A 24,318-nucleotide genomic window follows, 5' to 3' on the forward strand; every position below is an offset into this window, starting at 1 on the left:
GTCTACTAAAATGTTGAAGAGCTGAAAATTTAAATCAATTTTAATTAAGTGTATATAAATTAATTAACATTAATAATTGATAAGTTTTGCATTAAACATGTCATTCCATTTGAAAATAATTTTTAGGCTAGATTTTTTTTTTTTTACTTCACAAAAATTCCTAAGTAAGCATTGCAATTGCCAAGAAATCATGATCAATCATAAGTGGGCCACTCACTGCCAAACGATTTCAAAAGCCAAAGTATAAAAATCTTTTCAAGGTAATTAGCCCTGTTTAATCAGTGATGTGGATCCATCTTATTGATTTAAAAGACATGGAGTGAGACTCCCAAGTAGAGCACCGTAGCACTGCAAAGGCCTCTACGGCCCTGGTGAATGGAGCTTAAGGGGACACTAAAAACTTGGCTAGGAAGGAAAGAGAAAATACAGGATGAAGGCAGAAGTTACAGGCTGAGAAGAATGTCACTGCAGAATTGGAGACTGATGATAAAACAGAGAGAATAACGTGCTGAAGGCACAGAGGTCTATGGGATTAAGAGCACGCACATGCAAGGGTTCTGAATAGCAGGGGAGACAAGGAGAGGCACAGGTTTAGATCAATTTACAGGCTTGCGGTGGAAACTGAGATCCTATGTACTTGGCCTACAATTTTTTTTAAGAGAGCAGTCTTGCTGAAAGTGAAGGGAATAGGTGTGGCTTGAAGAGAGAAGTAAAAGTTGGGATTTGGGAATCAAGATAAAGAATTAACACAGTATTTTCACATATGTCCTTTTATGTAATTCTTGAAATCACCTCGCAAGCTTATGAGGACAGATACTTCTGATTCCATTTTATATATAAAGAAACCTGAACTCTACGTTATATAGATAAACTGCCTATTTGAATGTCCTTTTCAACTATGTTAAAGATCTCATATAACCTAATTATAATCTCAATTTTTACAAATCCGCTATGACACTTTTGATCTTGTTGTATGTCACAGAACCACAACCTAAGTCATCTCTTTCCCCAGAAGCACTAAACATCTATTCCCTAGCCTCCAGTCTTGCTCAAGATTCAGGAAAAATGCAAAGCCTAATTTTTAAATGTGGAATCTGGGGGAAAAATGTAATTGTAATGTATACATGTAAGGATAACCTGACACCCTTGCTGTACAGTGGGAAAATAAAAAAAAATAAAAAAAAAAGAATACACATCAAAAAAAAAAATGTGGAGAGAAAAAAATCTATAAAAATACTGAATTACTATGTTGTACACCTAAAAGTAATATAATATTATAAATCAACGATACTTCAACTTTAAAAAGCGGAAAGAGGCGCTCCCATCGTGGCGCGGTGGTTAACAAATCTGACTAGGAACCATGAGGTTGCGGGTTCGATCCCTGGCGTTGCTCAGTGGATTGAGGATCTGGTGTTGCCGTGAGCTTCAGTATAGGTTGCAGATGTAGCTCAGATCCCCTGTTGCTGTGGCTCAGGCGTAGGCCAGAGGCTACAGCTCCAATTAGACCCCTAGCCTGGGAACCTCCATATGCCACGGGAGTGGCCCTAAAAAGGCAAAAATAAATAAAATAAAATAAATAAATAAATATAAAGTGGAAAGAATATTAAGACTCTGAGCTGCAAACTGTAATGACCTCTGAGCATAGTTAGATACCTACAAGATTTTAGAATACTGCAGTTCACATTCAAAGCCCAGGCTTAACAAATATTCCTAAGATAAACCTGTATCAATAAAGGCAGGGCATTTCCCAAATTATTGTTTAGGGATACTTAATTATATAGATAAAACAGAGAGTAGGATTAAGTTACTGACACTTCTGAAAAGAAAGAGTAAGTAGTCACTAGGTTTTCCCCTTAAATTAGAAATAGAACAGTGACATGGATTTAAAATGTTCAATGAGGTCATAAGAGTGGGGCCCTAATCTGATAGGACTGGTTTAAAAAAAAAAAGAAAAGAAAAGTCCGAAGATTAATGTCCCACCTCAGCTGTCAGGGAACTCCCATAGATGCAGTTTAGAAAAGCTTGGGGTAGATGGTGAACAACTGATTTCCTCCTGACTGCTGTGTGGCCATTTTTTGGCTCCCATGGTAAAAACTGTATAATCACTCCATACTATTTTATAAACATTATTTTTTAAAAAACCTGGTTATGCTATCCTTTTAATTGAGAGCTAGAAGTCTTCATGGGATTATATTTCCCAGTTTGCCTGTTTGTATTGGATCAGTCAAAAAACCCAATTTAGGGCATATAATTTCTTCCAAGGCATTGCCATGATGTATTCTATTAGAAGTACATTCCACATAAACAAAGTTACATAGCTTCTGTTGTATCAAATATTGACTCAGAAGTAAAGGAGAGGAATTCTGGGTAGTTGAAGCCAAAAGGCCAAACCCCTTTGTATATCCTCACAAAAACTAATACAGAATAAAACTACATAAAACTCAGGCCTTTAACACACATCCAAACGTGTAATTATATGTAAAAAAAAAAAAAAAAAAAAAAAACCCAAAAACAAAAGAAAACAAAAAATCAGAATCCTAATGGGCCTTCTCCCATGTTGCAGACCAAAGTCTTATTGAACAGCAAAGACAATTTAGGAAAAACTGAATAGAACAGAGAAGAACTAGGATCAAATCTGAAGCTGATTTAAAGCTACCACCAGAAAGAGAGAGCCCATCCTCTGAGTGAAAATACTAAAAAAGCCTAGCAAAGATTAGAGTACAGATTTCAAGTGCATAGAACACAAGAAGGTTATTTTAGGAAATTAATAGTTTTAAATGAAAAGAGAATTAAAAGGAAGGAAAGGTACCAATCTCAAACTATCAATACTGTACAAGGATATGCAGAAACACAGAAAACCTTTATCTATTAAAAAAACAGAAAAACAAAATGGACATCATATACGTAAACAATTCATCTAACAAAAGATACCTCAAAAAATAAATAGCGAAGGGTAAGAAAACTGTAATATAACATTCTAAACTGAATTAATATCTCCAAACAAGCATTTGGGGACATGAAAGAAAAAAAACTTGACCTAGATCAGTGCAATATAGTAAGAAATATATTTGATCACTGTCTCCAGTTCCTGGCAGAGCTCTTCAAACCTCTGGAAATTCCTGAATGTCAGGACTGTCTTTTGTTATTCATAAGAAGCATGCCTAAGTTTATGCTAATGAGGTGATTAGGAGGGAGTTCTTACATAGTGTATTGTGATTAGAGAGTTGGCATTTTCAGCCCCATCCACTGAACCTAGACAAGAGAAAGAGCCAGAAATTAAGCTCTATAAAAACTCCTGAACAAAAAGATCTGATGAGCTGCAAGGCCCATGAATATACCCACGTGCTGGGAGGGTGGTGCACCTCAGCTCCACGGGTGCAGAAGCTCGTGCACTCAGGACCCTTCCAGACCTCACCTTCTCTACCTCTTCATCTGTCTGGTCATCTTTCTCTTTTATAATATCTTTCATAATAAACTGGTAAACGTAAGTAAACGTTTCCCTCAACTTTGTGAGCTATTCTAGCAAATTATCAAACCTGAAGAGGGGCACATGAAAATCCCAATTTGGAAGTAGACAGAGGTACAGGTGACAAGCTAGGCTTGTGATTAGCATCTGCAGTGGGGACAGTCTCATAGAAATAAGCTCTTAACCTATGAGACCTGATGTTATCTTCAGGTACACTGTATCAGAATGGAGTTAACTTTGTAGGATGCACTGCTAGGAAGTGGAGACTTTCTTGGTATGGGAAAACCGCACACAGGTCTTGATTTTCCCCCTTAAAATCAAGAATTTAAAGCAAAGAAAAGAAGTGGACAGGGAGTTCCCTTCATGGCTCAGTGTGTTAATGAACCTGACTAGGATCCATGAGGATGTGGGTTCAATCCCTGGCCTCGCTCAGTGGGTTAAGGATCTGGCATTGCTGTGAGCTGTGGTGTAGGTCAAAGACTTGGCTTGGTTCTCAAGTTGCTATGGCTCTGGAGTAGGCTGGCAGCTGTAGCTCTGATTCAGGCCCTAGCCTGGGAATGTCTATATGCCATGGGTGGGGCCCTAAAGAGGAAAAAAAAAAAAAAAAGGAAGTGGACAAAAGCAGAAAAAAGAGAAATAGAGCTAAATGTACATAAGAAAGAAATAGAATAAAAATGGCAAAATCATATTAAAAATGAAGACGAAATTATCCAGTGCCCAAAGAATAAATTTACACAAAAATATAAGTACATCAAAGACAGCAGAAAAATAACCAAGGGAATGAAAACAAGATTTAAGAAAAAAGCAAAAACTATCAGAGAGAAAGTATTTGATATAGAAGAGAAGTAAGAGACATTCACTTTATGTTTAACTTGAGTCCTTGCAGAAAAGAAATGTAAATCAGAGTTTTTATTTAGGTAAGCTATCCTTTAAGCATCAAGAGAGAAATAGTTTTAAATACATGAGAGCTCCCGAGAAATCAATACCCATGAACTCTTCTTAAGGAATTTATGAGAAGATAAAACTTAATCAAACCAAAACTTGATGAGGAAATTTCAGCAAAAAGACTGATGATAAGTATTTAATATATTTAGTTATGTATCTAAGACTAAAACAAAATTAGAAATAAGAGTGGAAGAATAATATATCACATATGCATTACATGTTATGCATTGCGTGTTCTAACAAAATGCAAATAAAACAACTCAAAATTTGGTGCAAAAGAGAGGGTAAAAAAAGGAAAGAAGGATATGCTCATTGGTTGTTGTATATGCAATAAGTAGGAGTTAAAATAACTACCATTAAAAACTCACAAACCAGGAGTTCCCGTCGTGGCGTGGCGCAGTGGTTAACAAATCTGACTAGGAACCATGAAGTTGCGGGTTCGGTCCCTGCCCTTGCTCAGTGGGTTAACGATCCGGCGTTGCCGTGAGCTGTGGTGTAGGTTGCAGACACGGCTCGGATCCTGCGTTGCTGTGGCTCTGGCGTAGGCCAGTGGCTACTACAGCTCCGATTCAACCCCTAGCCTGGGAACCTCCATATGCCGCGGGAGCGACCCAAAGAAATAGCAAAAAGACAAACAAAACAAAACAAAACAAAAACTCCCCAAAAAACCCTCACAAACCAGATCATCAAAGAAATAGCAAAAAGACAAAAAACAAAAAACCTCACAAACCAGATCATCAATGGTAAAAAATTTTTTTAAAAAAGGTAATATTGATAAGGATAGCACTGAATTTGTATATTGTTTTGGGCAGTATGGACAACTTAACAATATTAATTCTTCTAATCCATAAGCACAGAGTCTCTTTCCATTTATTTGTTTCTTCTTTAATTTTATTCATTAATGTCTTATAGTTTTCAATATACAGGCATTTCATCTCCTATATTACATTTATTCCTAGGCATTTATTCTTTTTGATGCAACTACAAACAGGATTATTTTCTTAATTCTTCTTCTGATGGTTCACTATTAGTATAAAGAAATTTTTTTGCATTGTTTTTGTATCCTGCAACTTTATTGAATTTATCAGTTTTAACAGTTTTTTTATGGCATCTTTAGAGTTTTCTAGATCTAATATCATGTTATCAGCAAATAGTGACAATTTTACTTCTTCCTTTCCAATTTAGGTTCCTTTTAATTATATTTCTTTTCTAATTGACGTGCCTTGGACATACAATATTATGCTGAATAAAAATGGCAAGAGTGGGCATTTCTGTCTTGCTCCTGATTTTAGAGGAAAAGCTTTCAGCTGTTCACTACTGAGTATGATGGCCACACCAATGGCATTTTTTCCACAGAAATAGAACAACTCTAAAATTTGTATAAACAACAAAAGACCCCAAATAGCCAAAGTGATTTTGACAAAGAACACAAGCCAATAAGTTTTAGAAAGGATGCTGAGAAAAGGGAACACTTGTGCACTGTTGGTGGGAATGTAAATTGGTGTAGTCACTATGGAAAACAGTAAGGAGGTGCCTCAAAAATTTCGAAGTAGAATACTGTATGATCCAGCAATTCCACCTCTAAGCATTTCTGAAGAAAACAAAAACATTAGTTCAAGAAGATGTATACATTCCAATGTTCCTTGAAGCATGATTTACAATAGCCAAGACATGGAAACAACCAAAGTATCCATCAACGGATGGATAAAGAAATTGTGGCATATATATACAATAGAATATTATTCAGCTATAACAAAAAAAAAATGAAACTGCACCATTTGCAACAACATGGATGGACTAGAAAACCAAAACAAACAAACAGGTTCATGGATATAGAGAAAAAAAGATTGGTGGTTGCCAGAGGCAGGGGATGGGGGTAGGAGGAATCAGTGAACTGTTTTTTTGTTTTTTGTTTTTTTTAGGTTTAAATAAAACAAAATAAAGGGAATAAAAACACTGCAAAAGCTCTAAGACCAAAGGTAACTAGTAAAACACAGAAAAAAAAAAACTTACCTAAATATAAATTTTTTAATAAAAGAGAAAAAATACAAAGCACAGCAAAAAATACATCACATACAGAAATAACAAATATAACATATTACACATAATAATCGCAACATAATGACAGACCATGATGCCAAACACATTTTTGTCAAGAAATATGAACAGGATAAACCTCTGATTATAATAAAAAGATTTTTGATTTAGTTCACCAAGCAAAACCCAAATATATGCTCTATATGAGAGACTCACCAAAAACAACGTGGTTCAAAAAAAATAAAAATAAAAGTATGGGAAAAGGTATACCTGGAAAATGGAAATAATAAGAAAGTAGGAGAAATGATACTAATAAGAGATAAAACAATTTTACAAAGTAAGCAATAATACTAATAAGAGATAAAACACAATTAACTGTGTCAAAGACTCTCTTTGATGCTAAAAGTCTCAGTTCACTAAATAGATGTTATAAATATCCATGCACCAAATGATATAGCATCTACTTCTAAGAAGTCAAAACTAAAAGAGATTCAGAGAGACAGAGAAAAAAGTCCAGTGATAAGAGATTTTAACATTCCACTATCAGCACAAAACAGATTAAGTGGACCAAAAATCAGAAAAAATAGAGAAAATCCAAAAAATATAATCGATTAGTAGAGCTTATAGTTTTATATTTAACCTTATAATGTGATAACACAGAATATACCTTCTCAATTACATGTGTAACATTCACGAAAATTGATCATTTACTAGATTCTCCTCCCCCAAAAGGTATCAATATGTCCCATAACACAGAATGACTAAAAACACTATTCTCTGATCACAATGCAATAAAACTAGAAATTATTAACAAATTTTCAAAAATTAAAAGGCATTTTCATACGGAAATCAAATAACTTCCTAATAAGCAACTCTTGGGAGAAGAATGAAATACAAATAGAAGTTACAGAATTTTTAAACGATAATGAAAACATTATATATATGAATTTATGGGCAAATATTGAAATAAAAACTAAAAGAAAATTCATAGCCTTAAACACCTCATAAACAAAATGAAAGAGTAAAAATGAGTAAAGTTCCAGCTCCAAAGTTGGAAAAAGAACAAAGTAAGCCAAAAGAAAATACCAAGAAGAAAATAAAGATAAAAGCAGAATTAATGAGGTGTTGAATAGAAAAATAGTAGTTTCTCATTAATAAATTAAAATCTTGTATGCTGAAGAAAAATAACAAAATGAACATACCATTAGACACCTTAACATATAAATAAAAAAAAAACAAAACCAGAAATGACAAGAGTGAAATAATCATCAAATCGGAAGAAATTTAAGTCATGACACTACAGACATCTGTATAAATAAATGTGGAAACCTGTAAGCAAAGGATAATTTCCTAAACTGATCCAATTAGATAGAAAGTTTAAATATAACAATTCCCATAGAAGAAATAAAGTTATCATGAAAGTACTCCACAGAAAGATCCATGCCCAGAGAGTTTCACAGGGAAAACCTACCAAAGCTTCAAAAACCAAATAGCCTCAAGGCTGCACAAATTGTTCCAGAGCTGATTTAGAAAACGTAGAAAAACTCTTTAATTCTTTTTTATGAAGTAAAACACTGATACACAAAGCAGTTTTTTTTTTAAAGAAACAGAAAAAAAAAAATCCCTAAAGCCAATATCATCTTTGGATACTGATACAAAATCTCTAAACAAAACATTAGCAGACAGACTCCAATACCACAGTAAGATGATACACAAAACACAAGATGGATTTTGTCCAAGAATCCAAGGTTGGTTCATCCCTTAAAATAACACACTATATTAATAGCTCCCAAAAGAGAAATCATGATCATCTCCACAGATGCTGATAAAGCCTTCAACAAAACTTAACATCCATTTTCCACGCTAAAACAAACAAACTACTCAAGAAAACAGGAGTTGATACATACTTTCTCAGCACGATAAATAATGTATGTACTTGTCTTAAAGCCAGAATCTTACTTTTAACAGGGAAACCCTAAAGGCATTTTTTTTACTAATACAAGAATTAGGGCATCCTTTACGTTATTTAACATTGTAATAGAGCTACCTGCCAATGCAATTAGATAAATCAATTAGGGGTATCAGAACTGGAATTGAAGATGTACAGTATCTTTGTTTGTAAATGATATGATCTTGAACCTGAAAACCCCTAAAGAATCAGTGAGTTTTAAATGGTAGACAAACAGGTACACTTCAATACTGCTGCTTTGAATGGAAACTGATAATATTACTTAAGGATAGGAATTTGGTAGTATCTAGCAAAACCATATATACATGTATTTACCTTTTAATCCAGGACCCCATTTCTATGAATATACTCAAGTTAATTCTCTTGTGATGTGAACATATACACATAAAAGATTATTCATTGCAGTACTGTTTATTTATAAAATTTGAAACAAGCTAAATGCCCATATGTAGGAGGGTAGATGAAAAAAACTATAGTACATTTGCATAATGGAGTATTATATAAAATGAGAAAGATTTCTATGAACTGATATACAGTGATCCCCAAAACTACCTTCTGAGCACTCTACGGTAGCAAACAAGTAGATATGTTATGAATAATAAAAATCAAGAGTTAGGAGTTCCCATCACGGAGCAGCGGAAACTATATCTGACTAGGATCCGTGAGGATGCAGGTTCTATCCCTGGCTTTGCTCACGATGCCGTGAGCTGTGGTGTAGGTCGTGGATGTGGCTCGGATCTGGCACTGCTGTGGCTGTAGCACGTAGGCCAGCAGGCATAGCTCCTCCGATTTGACCCTATAGCCTGGGACCCTCCATATGCCGGGGGTTTGGCCCTAAAAAAAGTAAAAATAAAAATTTGGAAAAGGAAAAAAGTAGAATGAACCCTGTGTGGAGTGGGATTAGAACTGGGGGTATGAATATAGATACACACACATATATACATATATTCATACACAGAAATACATGTACACACATATACATACACGCTCATACATACATTCACAAACATACAACTATAACAGTTTTAGCCTTAAGATTTATAATTAGACCTGAAGAAATAAAATGTCAAAGTTTTCAAAATCTGAATTTAAAAGATATTGGCTATTACATCTATAGCATAGAAAGATATTACTCTAGAAACAACTGTCAGGGAAAAAAGCTTTTAAACAGAGCAGTCGAACTCATCTTTTAATAATAAAGAATTTACTCATATATGTGGCCAAATCATAAAAACAGAAAAACATATTAAACCCAGTGGCAAATTAATGTGCCCAGCTTAGATTATTTTTATATTAGTCAGATAAACATATGATTATCCTTCATAAAAGTTGCAAGTATGCAAGTGGTACTTGTATTTCAAAATGAAACACATCAAAAATCACTGTACCTTACAGTAAAGTCATAGGAGCAAGAAGCCAGCACGGAAGCATAAAATGGTGAAAACTACAAAAAAAAAGTTTACTGTAATTATAACATGCCTCTGCATATGGTCACTCCCATGAACATTATAATACATTCAAGTTCAGTCAGGACTGTTGCTTAAAATTATGCTTTTCCAAACCTTCTATGCTTTAATTAAAGGCAAAAATCATCTAACCTTTTAAGTATCCACTACAGGAAAAACAGTTGTTTTTACATTCTTCAAAGGAAATCATCTCTGAAGCTTTTTAAAGCCTATTTAGACTTAAGTATTCCTAAAATGTTGCTATTCTGGAAAAATTACATACAATTTCATATTGGCTCTCCAAAAATAATTCCTACAAATATGAAGGATTTAAGTATATAATAACACATATACATAATTATCTAATTTACCAGTTTTGTGAATATATATGATTGCTATTAGCACAAGCATCGAGTAAACACTTACATGTTAACAAAATTTTAATAATTTTTATGTTATTTGTATATGACATAACGAAAAGTATATCAAGGTCAAAAACCGAAACGTTAAAGACAAGTAATATACGAGTAATTGACATGTTTTAATAGGCTACTCATTGCAATTTTATTTCTTTAGTGCTTTTCTTAACAGTATTTTAATAGTATATAATTACATTTGAATGTTCTTCATAGTTTGTAAAGAACTTTCACTACATTACCCTATTTCATTCTCAGAAGTATTATGCAATACATATATAAGACTACTAAGACCAGTGTGCCATTAAAAGAAAAAATCAGGGCACTATGGTGCCTATGTTGAGTTGTAATCAGTAAAATTTAAAATATTAACTTAAATACAATTTAAAATTTTTCAAATAGGAATAACATAATTATCTTAATGAAAGCATCAAAAAAGGTGCTTTTTTATCCTTACTGTAGAAAATGAAGAATGAAATTGAGATGTCCCTTAATAAGATTATTTTCCACAGTGACTTAGCAAAATTTACTGGGAAACAAAAAGTCACCTTACAACCTGACAAATTGGGGGGTGGAGAATAGCAGAAAAAATTACTTCAAGCTCTTTTGTTTACAAAGTGGAAAATTTTCTATACCCGAAACTTCTATGAACATTCACAAATATAATCACATTAGGAAAAAGAAAGAATTAACCATCTCTCTGTGTAAGTTTCAACAGAGAGTGTCCCAGTGAATGGGAAATTATAAATAATGTAATACTAAAGGTAAATTACTATAGTTAAAAATATTAAAAAGAACAGTAGAATGGGGATGACAGGATGAGAAAAGCACTTTTATTTAATTCTAAGTACCGCTTGACTATACTGTTCTAATTCATTCAATAATTATTCCAATAATTTACCTTATTTTAGCTTTCAAGGTTCATTATCATCCACTGGATAACAAAAACATACATGAAAAGAATCAGTAACCTCATCCCCTAAACATCTTTAATATTTACATCATTGATTATATTTATATATTATATTTTTGTTCTGTGTATAAAAAGAAAAGATAAAAACTTACTTTCACTCTCCTAATAGCATACGTGTGACCAAGAAGTTCAAATACTGGTTGTCGTACATTTCTCAAGTCCCAGCCTCTCAAACTACAATCAACTGCCCCTGTCACCAACAAATTCTGAAAACAATTCAGGGAAAAGTAAACTGACATCTTTGTAATTAAACAGTACCCAAGCTTTCCTACTAGAAATAGTATCTATTTTCTGTTACTTATTTAGGAATCATTCTTGAAAAGTTATACTACAACAACATAGAAAGGAATCAAAATATACATCAAAAAGCAAAAATTACTGTGACTGGTATGACCTAAGAGAAAAGGAAATCAATATAGTTAAGGTATATGATGGAACATTATACACAACAGAAAAAGGCACAGTCTCAAAAAAGTACTGAAGAGTTTCCAATCTACTTTTAGTAGTATTAATAACATATTAAAAATTATACCTGACAAGTGAGCCCACCTTTCTCTTCAGCATGCTCTGAGGCTCCTAACAGGTATTAATAGGCAAGATGTTTGCTAATTTACAAAATTTGAAAGTGTAAAGGGTATAAATTAAAATTTTTGTATGTTTTTCTAAATCACAATCGATCATTGGTCCCAACTCTCATGGGCCATATCTTAATGTAATAAGTAATTCTAACTGAGAGTTTATGCAAATATTGATAAATCTCCTATCTATTCCTTTTTTTTTTTTTAGTTAGGTTTCACAAATTCTGCTATCTAGAACTCTAGGTGAACAAAGAGTTCCTGGCTGAAGAGACCAAGAGCTAGATCCACACTCAGCCCCATTCCATATCAACCAGAGCAATAATTCAATTGTTTTGGGCTTCAGTATTAGCTCATTTGAAAATCTCATAAAAATCAACTATTGTTATTAAATATGTACTATACTTTCTTTTAATCTATTTTATTTCTTTTTATTTAAAGAACTCAGTCAAGGAGTTCCTGTCGTGGCGCAGGAGAAATGAATCCGACCAGGAACCTAGAGGTTGCAGGTTTGATCCCTGGCCTCGTTCAATGGGTTAAGGATCCAGTAGTGCCGTGAGCTGTGGTGTAGGTCGCAGATGCGGCTTGGATCCTGCGTTGCTGTGGCTGTGGTGTAGGCTGGCAGCTGCAGCTCCGATTTGACCCCTAGCCTGGGAACCTCCATATGCCACAGGTGAGGCCCAAAAAAGGGCAAAAATGAAGACAAAAAATAAAAAATACATAAAATAAAAAATAAAGAACTCAGTCAATACAATGTTTTCTTTCATTAATTTAAAACTGGGAAGACAAGACATATATTGTACTTATTTGTCATAGTCAGCAGGCCACTTCAGGTACATAAACATATTTAAACAGCATATCAACACATATTTAATCCATTTCTATTTCTAATTCATGTGTTCATACGGTTTAGCTGAACCTTTGCAAACACTTAAAAATGGACACTGCTATTTTACAGAAGCATGAAGCTTGGTTAGGCGTTTAAGGGAAGATGAAACAGAAAATTAAAAAAACTGATGGACTGTCAAATTAAAAATCAAGTTACAAATAGTTCATCAGCCTCACTAGCAAAGTGAACAAGAAATGAAAGCAAAAGATGAGACAAACTGGCAGGGTTAAGAGCAATAAAGAAAAAAAATTACATAAATTGTAAAGCAGTTTTCCCAAACAAACAAATAAGGTTGCACTATTGAACTTTTTGAGAATTTCTGTTTCCTATTCAGCCTGTTTTATGTGCACTTAAATTCAATTAATGCTAATGCAGGTCACTCACAATCATCAATTAGAAATGAAAGGGACTGAATTTAACTTAATGGTCCATAAACACTACCAAGGTCCACACAAACACAGATAAAATAAAATCTAGAACATTTCAACATTAGGAAGGGCTCAGGAGCTCAGAATAGAGTCAGATAAGGTACCTCATTGTATTTACACCAGTCACAACTCAAAATTTCTGCCTGATGTGCTGGAACCACAATTCTGACTCCTGTTGTCTTCACATCCCAAATTCTCAGAGTCTGATCACCTGGTGAAAGAGGACGACACGATCACTCTCTATCACATCACTTGGATGCTTAGTACCCATGACGACCAGTCAAGAGAAAACACACCACTTTCACTGTCAAATGCTGCCACTTATATGTCGTATACGTACATACACCGTTTTTATACTATAATAGTGCATAAGAATGACCAAAATTGACAGACCACAGGAGAAAAAAAAAAAAAAAAAACCCAAGGCACCACGATAATATTTTCTGATCTACTCAAAGCAGGAAAGCCTGACTCTCACACTGAGCCAAGCACAGCAGTGACTATACATATATCCAATGCATTTTTCTTCAGGATAGAAAAAAGCCCTGAAATTCTTCATTTCTTATAAAGTTAGCATCCTGTACCAGCATATCCTGTAAGAAACAAATGGTAACAGTTTTACTCTTAATTGTGTGAAAAGTCTACAAAGTCAAAATGGATAATTTTCAAATCTTAGCTTTTACATGTATTACATTTCAATGGCCATCCAAAGGAGTATCTTTCACCTTGCGAAAAAACAAGTTGAGAAAATTTAAAGACTATGCTTTGAATACTACAAAAATGAATTCTACCACATAGCTGCACAAAGTCAACCTTTGGAAAAATGTTTCATGTGCTGCTGGTCTTCAATTTTGTAAACTATGAGGAAACAACAAAATGACTAGATAAAAAACCCCAAATATATGCATCTCTACATCAAAAGTAAATTGCAAACAATAACTGATCATGAGAGAAAGCTAGTTCAGCTAGTTCAGCTTAAGGGGAAAAAAATGTGGTCTGCAGTGGAATGGCAGTCATGGTCTTGATTCCATTTAGTGTGTGACCCTGCAAAAGTCATATAATATCACTGAGACTGATTCCTGATTTCTTTTTTTTTTTTTTTTTTTGTCTTTTTGCTATTTCTTTGGGCCGCTTCCACGGCATATGGAGGTTCCCAGGCTAGGGGTCTAATCGGAGCTGTAGCCGCCAGTCTACACCAGAGCCACAGCAACACAGGATCTGAGCCGTGTCTGCAACCTACACCACAGCTCACGGCAATGCTGGATCGTTAACCCACTGAGCAAGGGCAGGGATCGAACCCGCAACCTCATGGTTCCTAGTCGGATTCGTTAACCACTGCGCCACGATGGGAACTCCTGATTCCTGATTTCTAAAAGGGAAACAGAATGCCCACATGCAGAATGGTACAAGAATTTAGTGTACTAAAGTTTCTATAAAGCACTAGCATGGTCTCTAGCACACAGAAGACACTCAAATATATTATGGTATACAAAAATGCTAAATTTAAAACATTTCCTTTAGTTGCCTGCACACGTTTTCCTGTCACCGCAATTCTAAATCACGTCATTTAATTGTAAATTAAAATTAACAATTTTAGACAAATTTATTCTGATTTCTTTGCGAGTTGCTTAAGAAAGATAAGAATTAAACGAAACATAGAGATTAAGAATAGGGGCTTCGGAGTTCCAGAGCTTGGCTCTAATCCAGGTCAATTGTTTGGTAGCTGTTGATGTTTAGTCAAGCTACTTAATGGCCCAGTTTCTCATTTTCCTATGATAAAATATCTGCCTTATACAGACTCACAGTTTTAGAGAACAAACTACTGGTTACCAGTGGGGCGAGAGAAGGGTGGAGGGGCAATAGAGGGTAGGGGATTAAGAGGTACAAACTATAAGGACATAGCGTACAACACAGGGAATACAGCCAATATTTTATAATAACTATAAATGCTGTATAATTTTTAAAAGTTATGAATCACTATATCCATACCTATAATATCTAACATTGTACACTGACCATACTTCAATAAAAAAACAAAAAGAGGAGTTACCATCGTGGTGCAGTGGTTAACGAATCTGACTAGGAACCATGAGGTTGCAGGTTGGATCCCTGGCCTTGCTCAGTGGGTTAAGGATCCAGCATAGCCATGATCTGTGGTGTAGGTCGCAGATGCAGCTCAGATCCCATGTGGCTGTGGCTGTGGCATAGGCTGGCAGCAACAGCTCTGATTTGACCCCTAGCCTGGGAATCTCCATATGCCGTGGGAACGGCCATAGAAAAGACAAAAAGACAAAAAGACAAAAAAAAAAAAAAAATCTGCCTTATAAAGTTGAAATGAGATAAAGTTTAAAAAATAAAATAAACATATCTATGATTAGAGGTCATTCCTGTCCTTATTAATAATAACATTTTTATAAGTAATAACTATTGAATTTGCTGTGCTGCAATTATTTACACAGCATTTACGTTGTATTTACAACTATTTACAGAGCGTTTACATTGTATTAGGTATTATAAATAATTTAGGGATGATTTAAAGTATACAGGAGGATGTGCAGAGGTTACATGCAAAAATGACAATTATATAAGGTACTTGAGCATCAAGGGATTTTGGTATCCAGGGAGGGTCCAAACCTCAACGGATACCAAGGGATGAGTACATTAACTTTTTTAAAACATCACAAGTGAGGTAGAAATTCTGATAATATAAAAAGCAATTTTTGTAGTAATTTACAAATGAGGAAACTGAAGCACTTGGAGATGAAGTAACTCACCAAGACAGCAAGTAATAGAATCAGGGCCTGGAACTGGAACCCAGGCTGTCTGGCTCCCAGCCTGTGTGAATGAACTATAACTACACTGCCTTGCCTCCTAATGCTGCTGGAGGAGAAGTGCCCCATAATCACTGTGAGCTGAATCTTGAAGAGTTATTCTTTTAATTTATGGGACCAGTCTAAACAAGGCCAGTGACAGTATTTTATTTTCTGTCCCTACCACAGCTGACAGGTCAAAGTTGGGATTTTGCTAAACTAGGATATGAGGGGGGTATCTGGAAATGCTGTCTCTCAATCCGGGTGCTGGTGCACAGATGTGTTCATTGTAAAAACTCATTGTGTTGTACACTTAAGATTATGCACTGTTCTGTATGTGTATTATACACTTCAATAAAAGATCAAATAACAACAGCGGTGGCTGGGTGGATGGCTAGTTCAAGTTTCTCCTGAACAATATTTTGATTCCTCATCATCATATTCAAGCAATGTTTTTTAAAAACTGTGACTTAGGTTGTTCCCTGTTAACAGTTAATTTAAAGGGCACAGAAAAAGTGAGAGTTACTTTGAAAGAGCTGTGAATTCCACTCGTGCTGCACACATCCGGCATTTCATCCTCCTCACTTCATTTTCCAGGTAGGAGAGGGGCCTTCTGGCCAACTGGTACCACGCATGACTCATACAACTCTTTTAGACACTAGGACATCCATATTTATATTGTTTTTTAAATTGCATTTTCCAGACTACTGGCCTTTCATTGTTAGCCAGACATTTATCAGGGCCCTGTGACACTGCCCTAGACCCACCTGAATTACTAGCTTCTCTTATCAGTTGCAGACCTGCCACTGGCAGCAGAACCAGTGAATTTAAGTGCATAATATGGACTGGGAAGTGCTGGCTATGACTGCATCTAATTCAAGTTGCAGTGTTAAGAGGAAGCTGGTAAGCAGAATGAGGGGAAACATTGAGTCTGAAACTGTGAAGTGAAATGAGTAGAAAAAGGATGCACATTGGGCCCAAATAATTTATTTGAAATGCCAGATGCCTATCAGAGGTTATAGGACCTTCTTTCTTAAAGTAAAATGAGGGTTTTTGTTTTCTTTTTTTTAACTACCGAACCCCACTCATTCAGACATGGCTATGATTTACGTAATTATATGGAATCTGCAAAAGCAATAATTTAGTTTCATGGTTCAAAAGAAACTTTACTTCATTTTTGTCTTTTTTGGGGGTTGGTGCTCCACCCTTGGCATATGGAGGTTTCCAGGCTAGGGGTCAAATTGGAGTTACAGCTGCTGGCCTATGCCACAGCAACTCAGGATCCGAGCTGCGCCTGTGACCTACACCACAGCTCACAGCAATGCCGGATCTTAACCCATTGAGCGAGGCCAGGGATCGAACCCTCGTCCTCATGGACACTAGTCAGATTTGTTAACCACTGAGACACAATGGGAACTACCTGAAACTTTACTTCATATTAATCGTCTTCATGTAATGAGTTCAAATACTCTTCCCTTCTATCTAATTTAGAAATATGAGTCCTGTACTACTAAAACTTTCATGAACTAAATAAAACCAAAGTCCCTGGAGAACTCTGTTAAGGAAGAGCTAAATCTCTAAAAACTCTTCCCTTTTTGATTTGTCTTAACTTAGCTAATGATAATTTAATTTTAGATTTGCAAATATCATACAACTTTGAAGGTGACTAAATTCTTGGAAAAACTTAAATGCTATATTCTCATATATTACATTAACTGTTATAGTCAGTTGAATGACATAATTAGCTATGTATGTGTCACAGGATTAGACATAAAACTACATCTTGACTGCCTATCATATAAGCTTCTACCATTTGTAACAAATATCTGTGAAAAAAAATATTTTACAACTTTGGTCTCAAACAACCAACCATGAATTTTGCTATTCAGATTATTTTTATGCAAATATTATAGTGTGTATATTATAGAAAGTTCTTGTCTGTAAGGAGGAAGACAAAGTAAGAGAATTAACTGATAAAAACCATAATATAACTCAAAATGTAACTAACAAAACTGAGTAAAAAAATGAACGAGTTCTCAATCTAAAGAAACCCCTTCCTCTCTGAATTCTGCACTGAAACCATTCTGTGAGGTTTTTTAAAAAGAGATGAGAATATTTATATTAAAACAAACATGTAATTTCCATTATATTACCAGAAATGAGCTATTCATTTCGCATCTCAAACAGAACCGCACCTGGGTTTGGGATGTTTAAAAAATATACCTGGAGTGTTTAAAAAATAGGTATCTCAGATGTATCTGATTCAGCAGGAAAGAAGATGAAGGTCAGAAATCTGTTGTTTTTTAAGCTCCCCCAATGATTCTGATGGTTGGCCAGGCTTCATGATCACTGGACTAGAATGTTATTGCATGGCCATGTTTTCCAGATTCTACCTGGAGCAAGTTCCCAGATAAGCACTGACTATTAATTCTTACAGCAAGTACCATGCAAAAGCCACTCGGGTGTTCCTCAAACATGTCCTGTCCTCTCCACATCCCGTGCCCTTGCTTCCCACTTATCTCCTAACTCCTCCTGTCTCTAAGGTAGCAGTTTAAACACTATTTCCTCAGGGAAGCTTCCCCAACCAGGCAGCTTTGACAAGCTCAAGAATCCTCTGCTCTGTTTGCACAGAATCCTGAGCACATATATTAAGAGTAAGAGGCACCATTCATAGAGCCCTTACTCTGTGCCAGGCACTGGCCTGAGCCTTTTGCTTATACTAACTCACTTAATCCTCCTCAAAATTCCAGGACATAGGTATTGTTACTGCCCTTATTTTTTAAATGAGGAATGAAGACACAGCAGTCAAGCAGCATGACCAAAGTCACGTAACGGTGGTAAAAGCAGATTTTGACCACAGGAAGTCTGGCCCAGAGTCCATGTCCCCAACCACTGTGCTGTGACCTCCTCCTCAAAGAATTTCAGACTCCTTATCACATGTTGCTAGGTTTTTTTCTTAGTATCTCTCTTTCCTACTGGACTATGCACTCAAAGTTTCTTCAGTGCCCAGAAAACAAAGGACATGCACTGAATATTTGACTGGGTCACTGACAGTGTCCTTCTCAACAATCAAAAGTAACTAGGTATGTTTTTTAAATTCTAATAAGACAGTTATTCCCATATCTTATATAATAATAATCATAAGTATTTTAGGATTTGCCTGTATAGGGCATGCAGCTATGTCAAAGAATGCACAATGCCCTATAGGAAATGTATGAAAATAAGTCAAGCAAAGAAGTCCATTTGCCTACTAATGCACTGTACATAGCTTGATAAGCAGCAACTTTTCTTGTCTCTCTTGAAATGACAAAGGCACAACAAGAGCTTCAGAGCTGACCCAAATTTTACTATACCACAAACCCTCTTTTTGTAGAGTGCAAGAAAAACTTTAAATCTTTTCAACTTTATTAAGTAGGCTCATATTTGAAAATCCTCATGAAGAAATATTTCAGGAAAATACCAAATGCTTGATAAATAAACCTTCCAATGAGTTTCTAAAATCATAAAAGTTGGCAGAAAATAGCTTTACTGCAGCCTTTTTTTTTTTTTTTTTTTTTTTTTAAGCAACAGAGATTATGGCTCACAGGTCCAGGGTTTAGTTTTCATCAAATTCCTTGTGATGTATTTCAAGCCTTGGATGTGCAGATAGTTTAGTTAATATTGGCCCCCTTGAACATAGGAGTGAATCCACCCAATCAGGATTTGCTCTTCCATTCTCAGTGCGTGTGGTCTGGGTACCACCCTCTCTCCCAATGCCCGATCTCAACTGCAGGAGGAGAGCCAGGCCCAAGGCCATCAACAGCCTCCTCTCTGTCTCTCTAATCTCCTGATTAGTTTAATAACATCCACACAGGCCATCAGAGTCAATGAGAGAAAATGAAACTTTCCAAGATATCTGAAAAGGAATCTCCCTTTTTTTTCCTACCGGACAGAAACGAGAAAGGATGTAGGTATTGGAGTTACTACCATCTCACTACCATGTGGTACCTGATACTGAAACCAGTTTCACAGAACACAGAACAAAAGAGATGGCAAGAACATCCTTTGAGCCCTACATCCAGCCGTGTGTACACAGTTAGATGTAATTCTGGACATTTTAGCAAATTATCTTCTTCTCTGAGGCAGTTCGGGTTAGAATTTCTTCCGCTTTCAACCAAAGCCGTCACGGCAGGTATGACCACTATTTGCATTCATTTCTAATATAATACATGGTGGTAATCTCGTTAAACAGATAGTCCTTTTTTCTATTAAAGCAAATGGCCATTCTGTTGATAAAAAGACCTTTTACATTCTATGTACAAAGCACAGAGAGTTAACTTTTGTGATTATACTGCTAATTCTCTAAACACAATCTTTTTCTACTATTGAATCTCACATACTGAATATTCTATATAATAATATGCTGAGTCAATATTATGTATACCATGCGACACAAAAGGCCAATGCAAGACAAAGAGGTGTGTGTGACTCAGCCCAAATAAAGGGCTAACATACATAATTCTAGCTGACATTTAAATAAATGCAGCTGTAGCTGTTCATGGTTTTGTTACTATCAGATTTTGGCAACGGTCATTGAAAGAACAATGAAAAACAAATGAAGATAATTTTAGGTCCTTAAATAATATAAATTTTAAAAATTACATACAATAGTAAGGTAAAGGAAATTTTAAAAATCTATCAATAATTCAAGCAGATTTACTTAATTCTTTCCCAAATATGTAAAGTGATACTCATTATTAATTCCAGTTTATTAAAAATGCTGCCAATTAGAGCTCCCAGCAGAACCTGTCTTCACTGTTTTCCTAGAAGAGAAGCATGTTTCAGTTCATTCTGAAGATGATCTCGTCTGTATCACTACACCCATCCAGGGTTTGGAATGAGCGTTTTGAAACTATTGAATATAAAGCCAAAGAGCATCCCTACCCAAAGAAAATGATGCTAATGTCAAACTAATCACATCCTGACAAGAATTTTAATTGAGTGTGCAGTAACAGTCTTGGTATTGGGGCTTTTCACCAGTAGTTACATCAAAAAATGGTAAAATTATAACCATTATCCTGAACTATGGTCATCTTACAGATGTGATTCACTATCAACATGAAACTTATTAGCATTTACATTAAGACATAAAAATGACTAAGTCAAGTTATACATGCAGGCTATAGGGTTAGTTAATTCAAACAAGGGTATTAATATTGCTATTATTTACTTAATATGCTCCCAGCCTTGTGGCTAGCTGTGCCATAGAGAGATAGAAAAATCAAAGATATTCAGGCCTGGAAAAGGAAATGTGACAAGGAAAAATAAATTATTGGTCCTATTCCCAAATACTTGATATTTTGGAAAAGATTTTATTCAAATTATGGACTAAAAAACCATGACTTAGACAACTTACAAATCTTAAAAATAACAGTAATCATTTTATAAGTGTACCTTTCTTCATTCTAGAAAACGATTCTATTAATTTTCATCAGCAAACAGAACATTTTGTGAATTAACTGAACCTCTGTACACAGAAGCTATTATCTTAGGATCTAAAAAACTACTTCATCTAAATGGACGTATTTGTCTCTTCATAATTTACTTGAAAGTTTTCAATTCTGAGTTTCTCCAACTTAATCCTACTTTTCAGGGACATTTGGTCATTTTTAAATTTCAGACTTAAAATACAAAAATCAACAAATAGAAAGGATTTCTGTGATATATTTCCTGTAGAACCCACTCAATATAATTCAGCATCTCAGGGCATTGATATGGTTTGTTAGCAAGAACGGAGCAATTATCCTACTGATGGTCTGTCTTCGGATATTGAATAACTAATGAGGAGATAATACAGGAAACATTCTTCCCCTGCACTGCCACTACTGTCTTGTCTGCTCCCCGAAGCAACCAAACTGCACAAAAGACCTTCTTTCCTTTATCCCTCCTCAAGACCTATACCTGAGGCCAGCAAACATTTCCTGTGAAGGCTCAACGTGAGGGTCACTCAGTCTCTGTCACTACTACTCAACTCGGCCACCATAGCATGAAAACAGCCACAAACAGACAATATGTAAATGAACGGGCATGACTATGTTCCAGTAAAACTTTTTTTTTTCTCTTGAGGGCTGAACTTGCAGCATATGGAGATTCCCAGGCTAGGGGTTGAATCAGAGCTGTAGCCACTGGCCTACACCACAGCCATAGCGACACCAGATCCAAGCCGGGTCTGTGACCTACACCTCAGCTCACAGCAACACCCGATCCTTAACCCACTGAGAAAGGCCAAGGATTGAACCTGCGTCCTCATGGATACTAGCAGGATTTATTTCTGCTGCGCCATGATGGGAACTCCCTAGAACTTAGTCGTTACTCGTTCCTCTCCTGCCTCTTCCACATCGTATGAAATCATCCTGAACTATCACTCAGATCAGCTTACTTTCTGCTGCCCTTCATCCACCATGCTTATCCATGCCTTCATCTCTCTCTTATTTGGTCTCCCTGCGTCCACTCCTACTCACCTGAAAACTATTCTCTACACAACAGCCAAAGTTTAGCTTTTAAAAATGCAAAAAGCCTAATCATATCACTCCCTCACTTAAACCTCTTCAGTGCCTTCCCACTGTCCATAGGATAAAATCCAGAATCTTGAATCCAGCCCACAGAGCGTGATCTGGGCCCCTGCCTGTGATCCTGACCTCATTTTTACTACCTTTTCCTCTTAGGCAACAGTCCCTCTGGCTCTCTTTCAGTTTCTCAAATGCATCAAGTTCTTACTTTTGAACATCCTAAAGTCTCTGCCTGGAATATTCTCTCTTGCTATGCCATCCAAGGCCTTCTGCTTTTCACTGAGCCAACTCCTTATTCATCCTAAATGAAAGCCAGAAACCTATCAAACAAAAAATTGATAGTTTTGACTACCAAAAAGTTTTAATGCTTAAACAGTAAAAAATTCAAATAAAACAAATAGGTTGAAAGACATTTAGAAATTGGGAAAGTATTTGTAACAGATGTAAGATACAGAAAATTAATTCCTACGTATAAAAAGAGCTCATGTATCAATACAGAAAAACAACAACAAACATCTCTCATTAGAAAAATGGGCCAAAGACACGAACAGGTAGCTCACAAAAGAACAACTATGGTAGACGATTGATATATTAAAAAGTATTCACTACCCTTGGTCATCAAGTATGCAAATTAAAACAATTGGCTATAATTTTTCATTCGTCAAATTGGCAAACATCTGAAAGATAGAAGAGACACATCTGTTTACTATTTCAAGGTCCAAACCTTAAAATAACTGGTACCCCAACACTATTAGAATTTTTATTATCAGAATAAACTGATATTAACTAGACTGGGAAGGTCGTTATTGTTTTGCCTAATCAACAAGGTGATGCTGCCCTGAAATAAACACATCTGAAAATAATTAGTGTCATAGAGGCTATATTCATGTGTACACCACCCCAACAAATGGTCTAATTTCATCGCTCCTCACACGGGAATACCCTGAGAAGACATCGGTTTCTCCTTGCAGTACATGTCTCCTAAGACAGGTGGAAGTGGCTCAAGGAGGTAGCCTTGGAAGAGCAACTCTGCCCTTGCTTACGCCAATTAAGCTGCTCGTTTTTGTTATATTTTTATACCTTTTACAGATTTACTGGCACTCAATACATCCCACAAATTATCTAAAAGAAAAGTGAGGCAATATATATTAAAGTACCAGAGCATTTAGGAAGGAAACTGTATTCAGAAAGCTGTCTTGAGCCAAAGGTTTATTGGTGGTACCTCAAGTAAAAGAAACACACTGTAGTTCTTTTTCTACTTTAGATTTGTTTTCATTTCACAAATTTAAATACATAAACTCATATGTATAATTCACAATAGAAAATTTGTGGATTTTCTTTCCATCAAGTTTATTTAAAATCTTGGTCTAAGAACTCTTTCTGAATGGTGGTAGGAGTCATTCAAGTCATCTGTGATACTGGACTACAGCTACTAAGAAATCTCCACAATCAAAAAAATTGTTTTAGAATAACAATGTTTTCAATGGGGAAAATGAATTTGAGACAGGAGATAATCTGACTCAAAATCACAAAGTTATTTTCCTGTATGTTTTCAACAACAACAAAGGTTTTACAGCTATAAGCTTGTAAAACCTAACATCATTTAAGCAAATTCAGCCTTTGAAGATACCTGATGTTTTTCTCAAGACTATCCCCCACTAATATTTTTAATTTGTGTAATATATTCTGGAACAAGCGTAAGAATTTTTATGGAGGCGGAACACAAGAAAATGTTAACAGTGGAGGAGGGGAATGAATACTCATTTTTTATTTGGCATGTTTCTGTGTTTGAACTTCCTTACTATGTATGCAGTTAA

General features: G+C 35.5%; 1 protein-coding gene across 2 annotated transcripts in view; it reads right to left on the reverse strand.

Moving 5' to 3' along the window:
* PEX7 (peroxisomal biogenesis factor 7) overlaps nt 1–24,318 on the reverse strand; it is an 88,658-nt gene that overhangs the window by 46,122 nt on the left and 18,218 nt on the right. For both annotated transcript variants that reach the window (XM_021087521.1, XM_021087529.1), the window contains exons 6-8: nt 13,248–13,354; nt 11,344–11,457; nt 9,806–9,861 (exon numbers count right to left, since the gene is read on the reverse strand). In XM_021087521.1, coding sequence (XP_020943180.1) covers nt 9,806–9,861; nt 11,344–11,457; nt 13,248–13,354 — 277 coding nt within the window. The remainder of the gene's footprint in view (nt 1–9,805; nt 9,862–11,343; nt 11,458–13,247; nt 13,355–24,318) is intronic.

The sequence above is a fragment of the Sus scrofa genome, chromosome 1 (genome assembly GCF_000003025.6).
Source record: "Sus scrofa isolate TJ Tabasco breed Duroc chromosome 1, Sscrofa11.1, whole genome shotgun sequence".
NCBI classification, from domain to species: Eukaryota; Metazoa; Chordata; class Mammalia; order Artiodactyla; family Suidae; genus Sus; species Sus scrofa.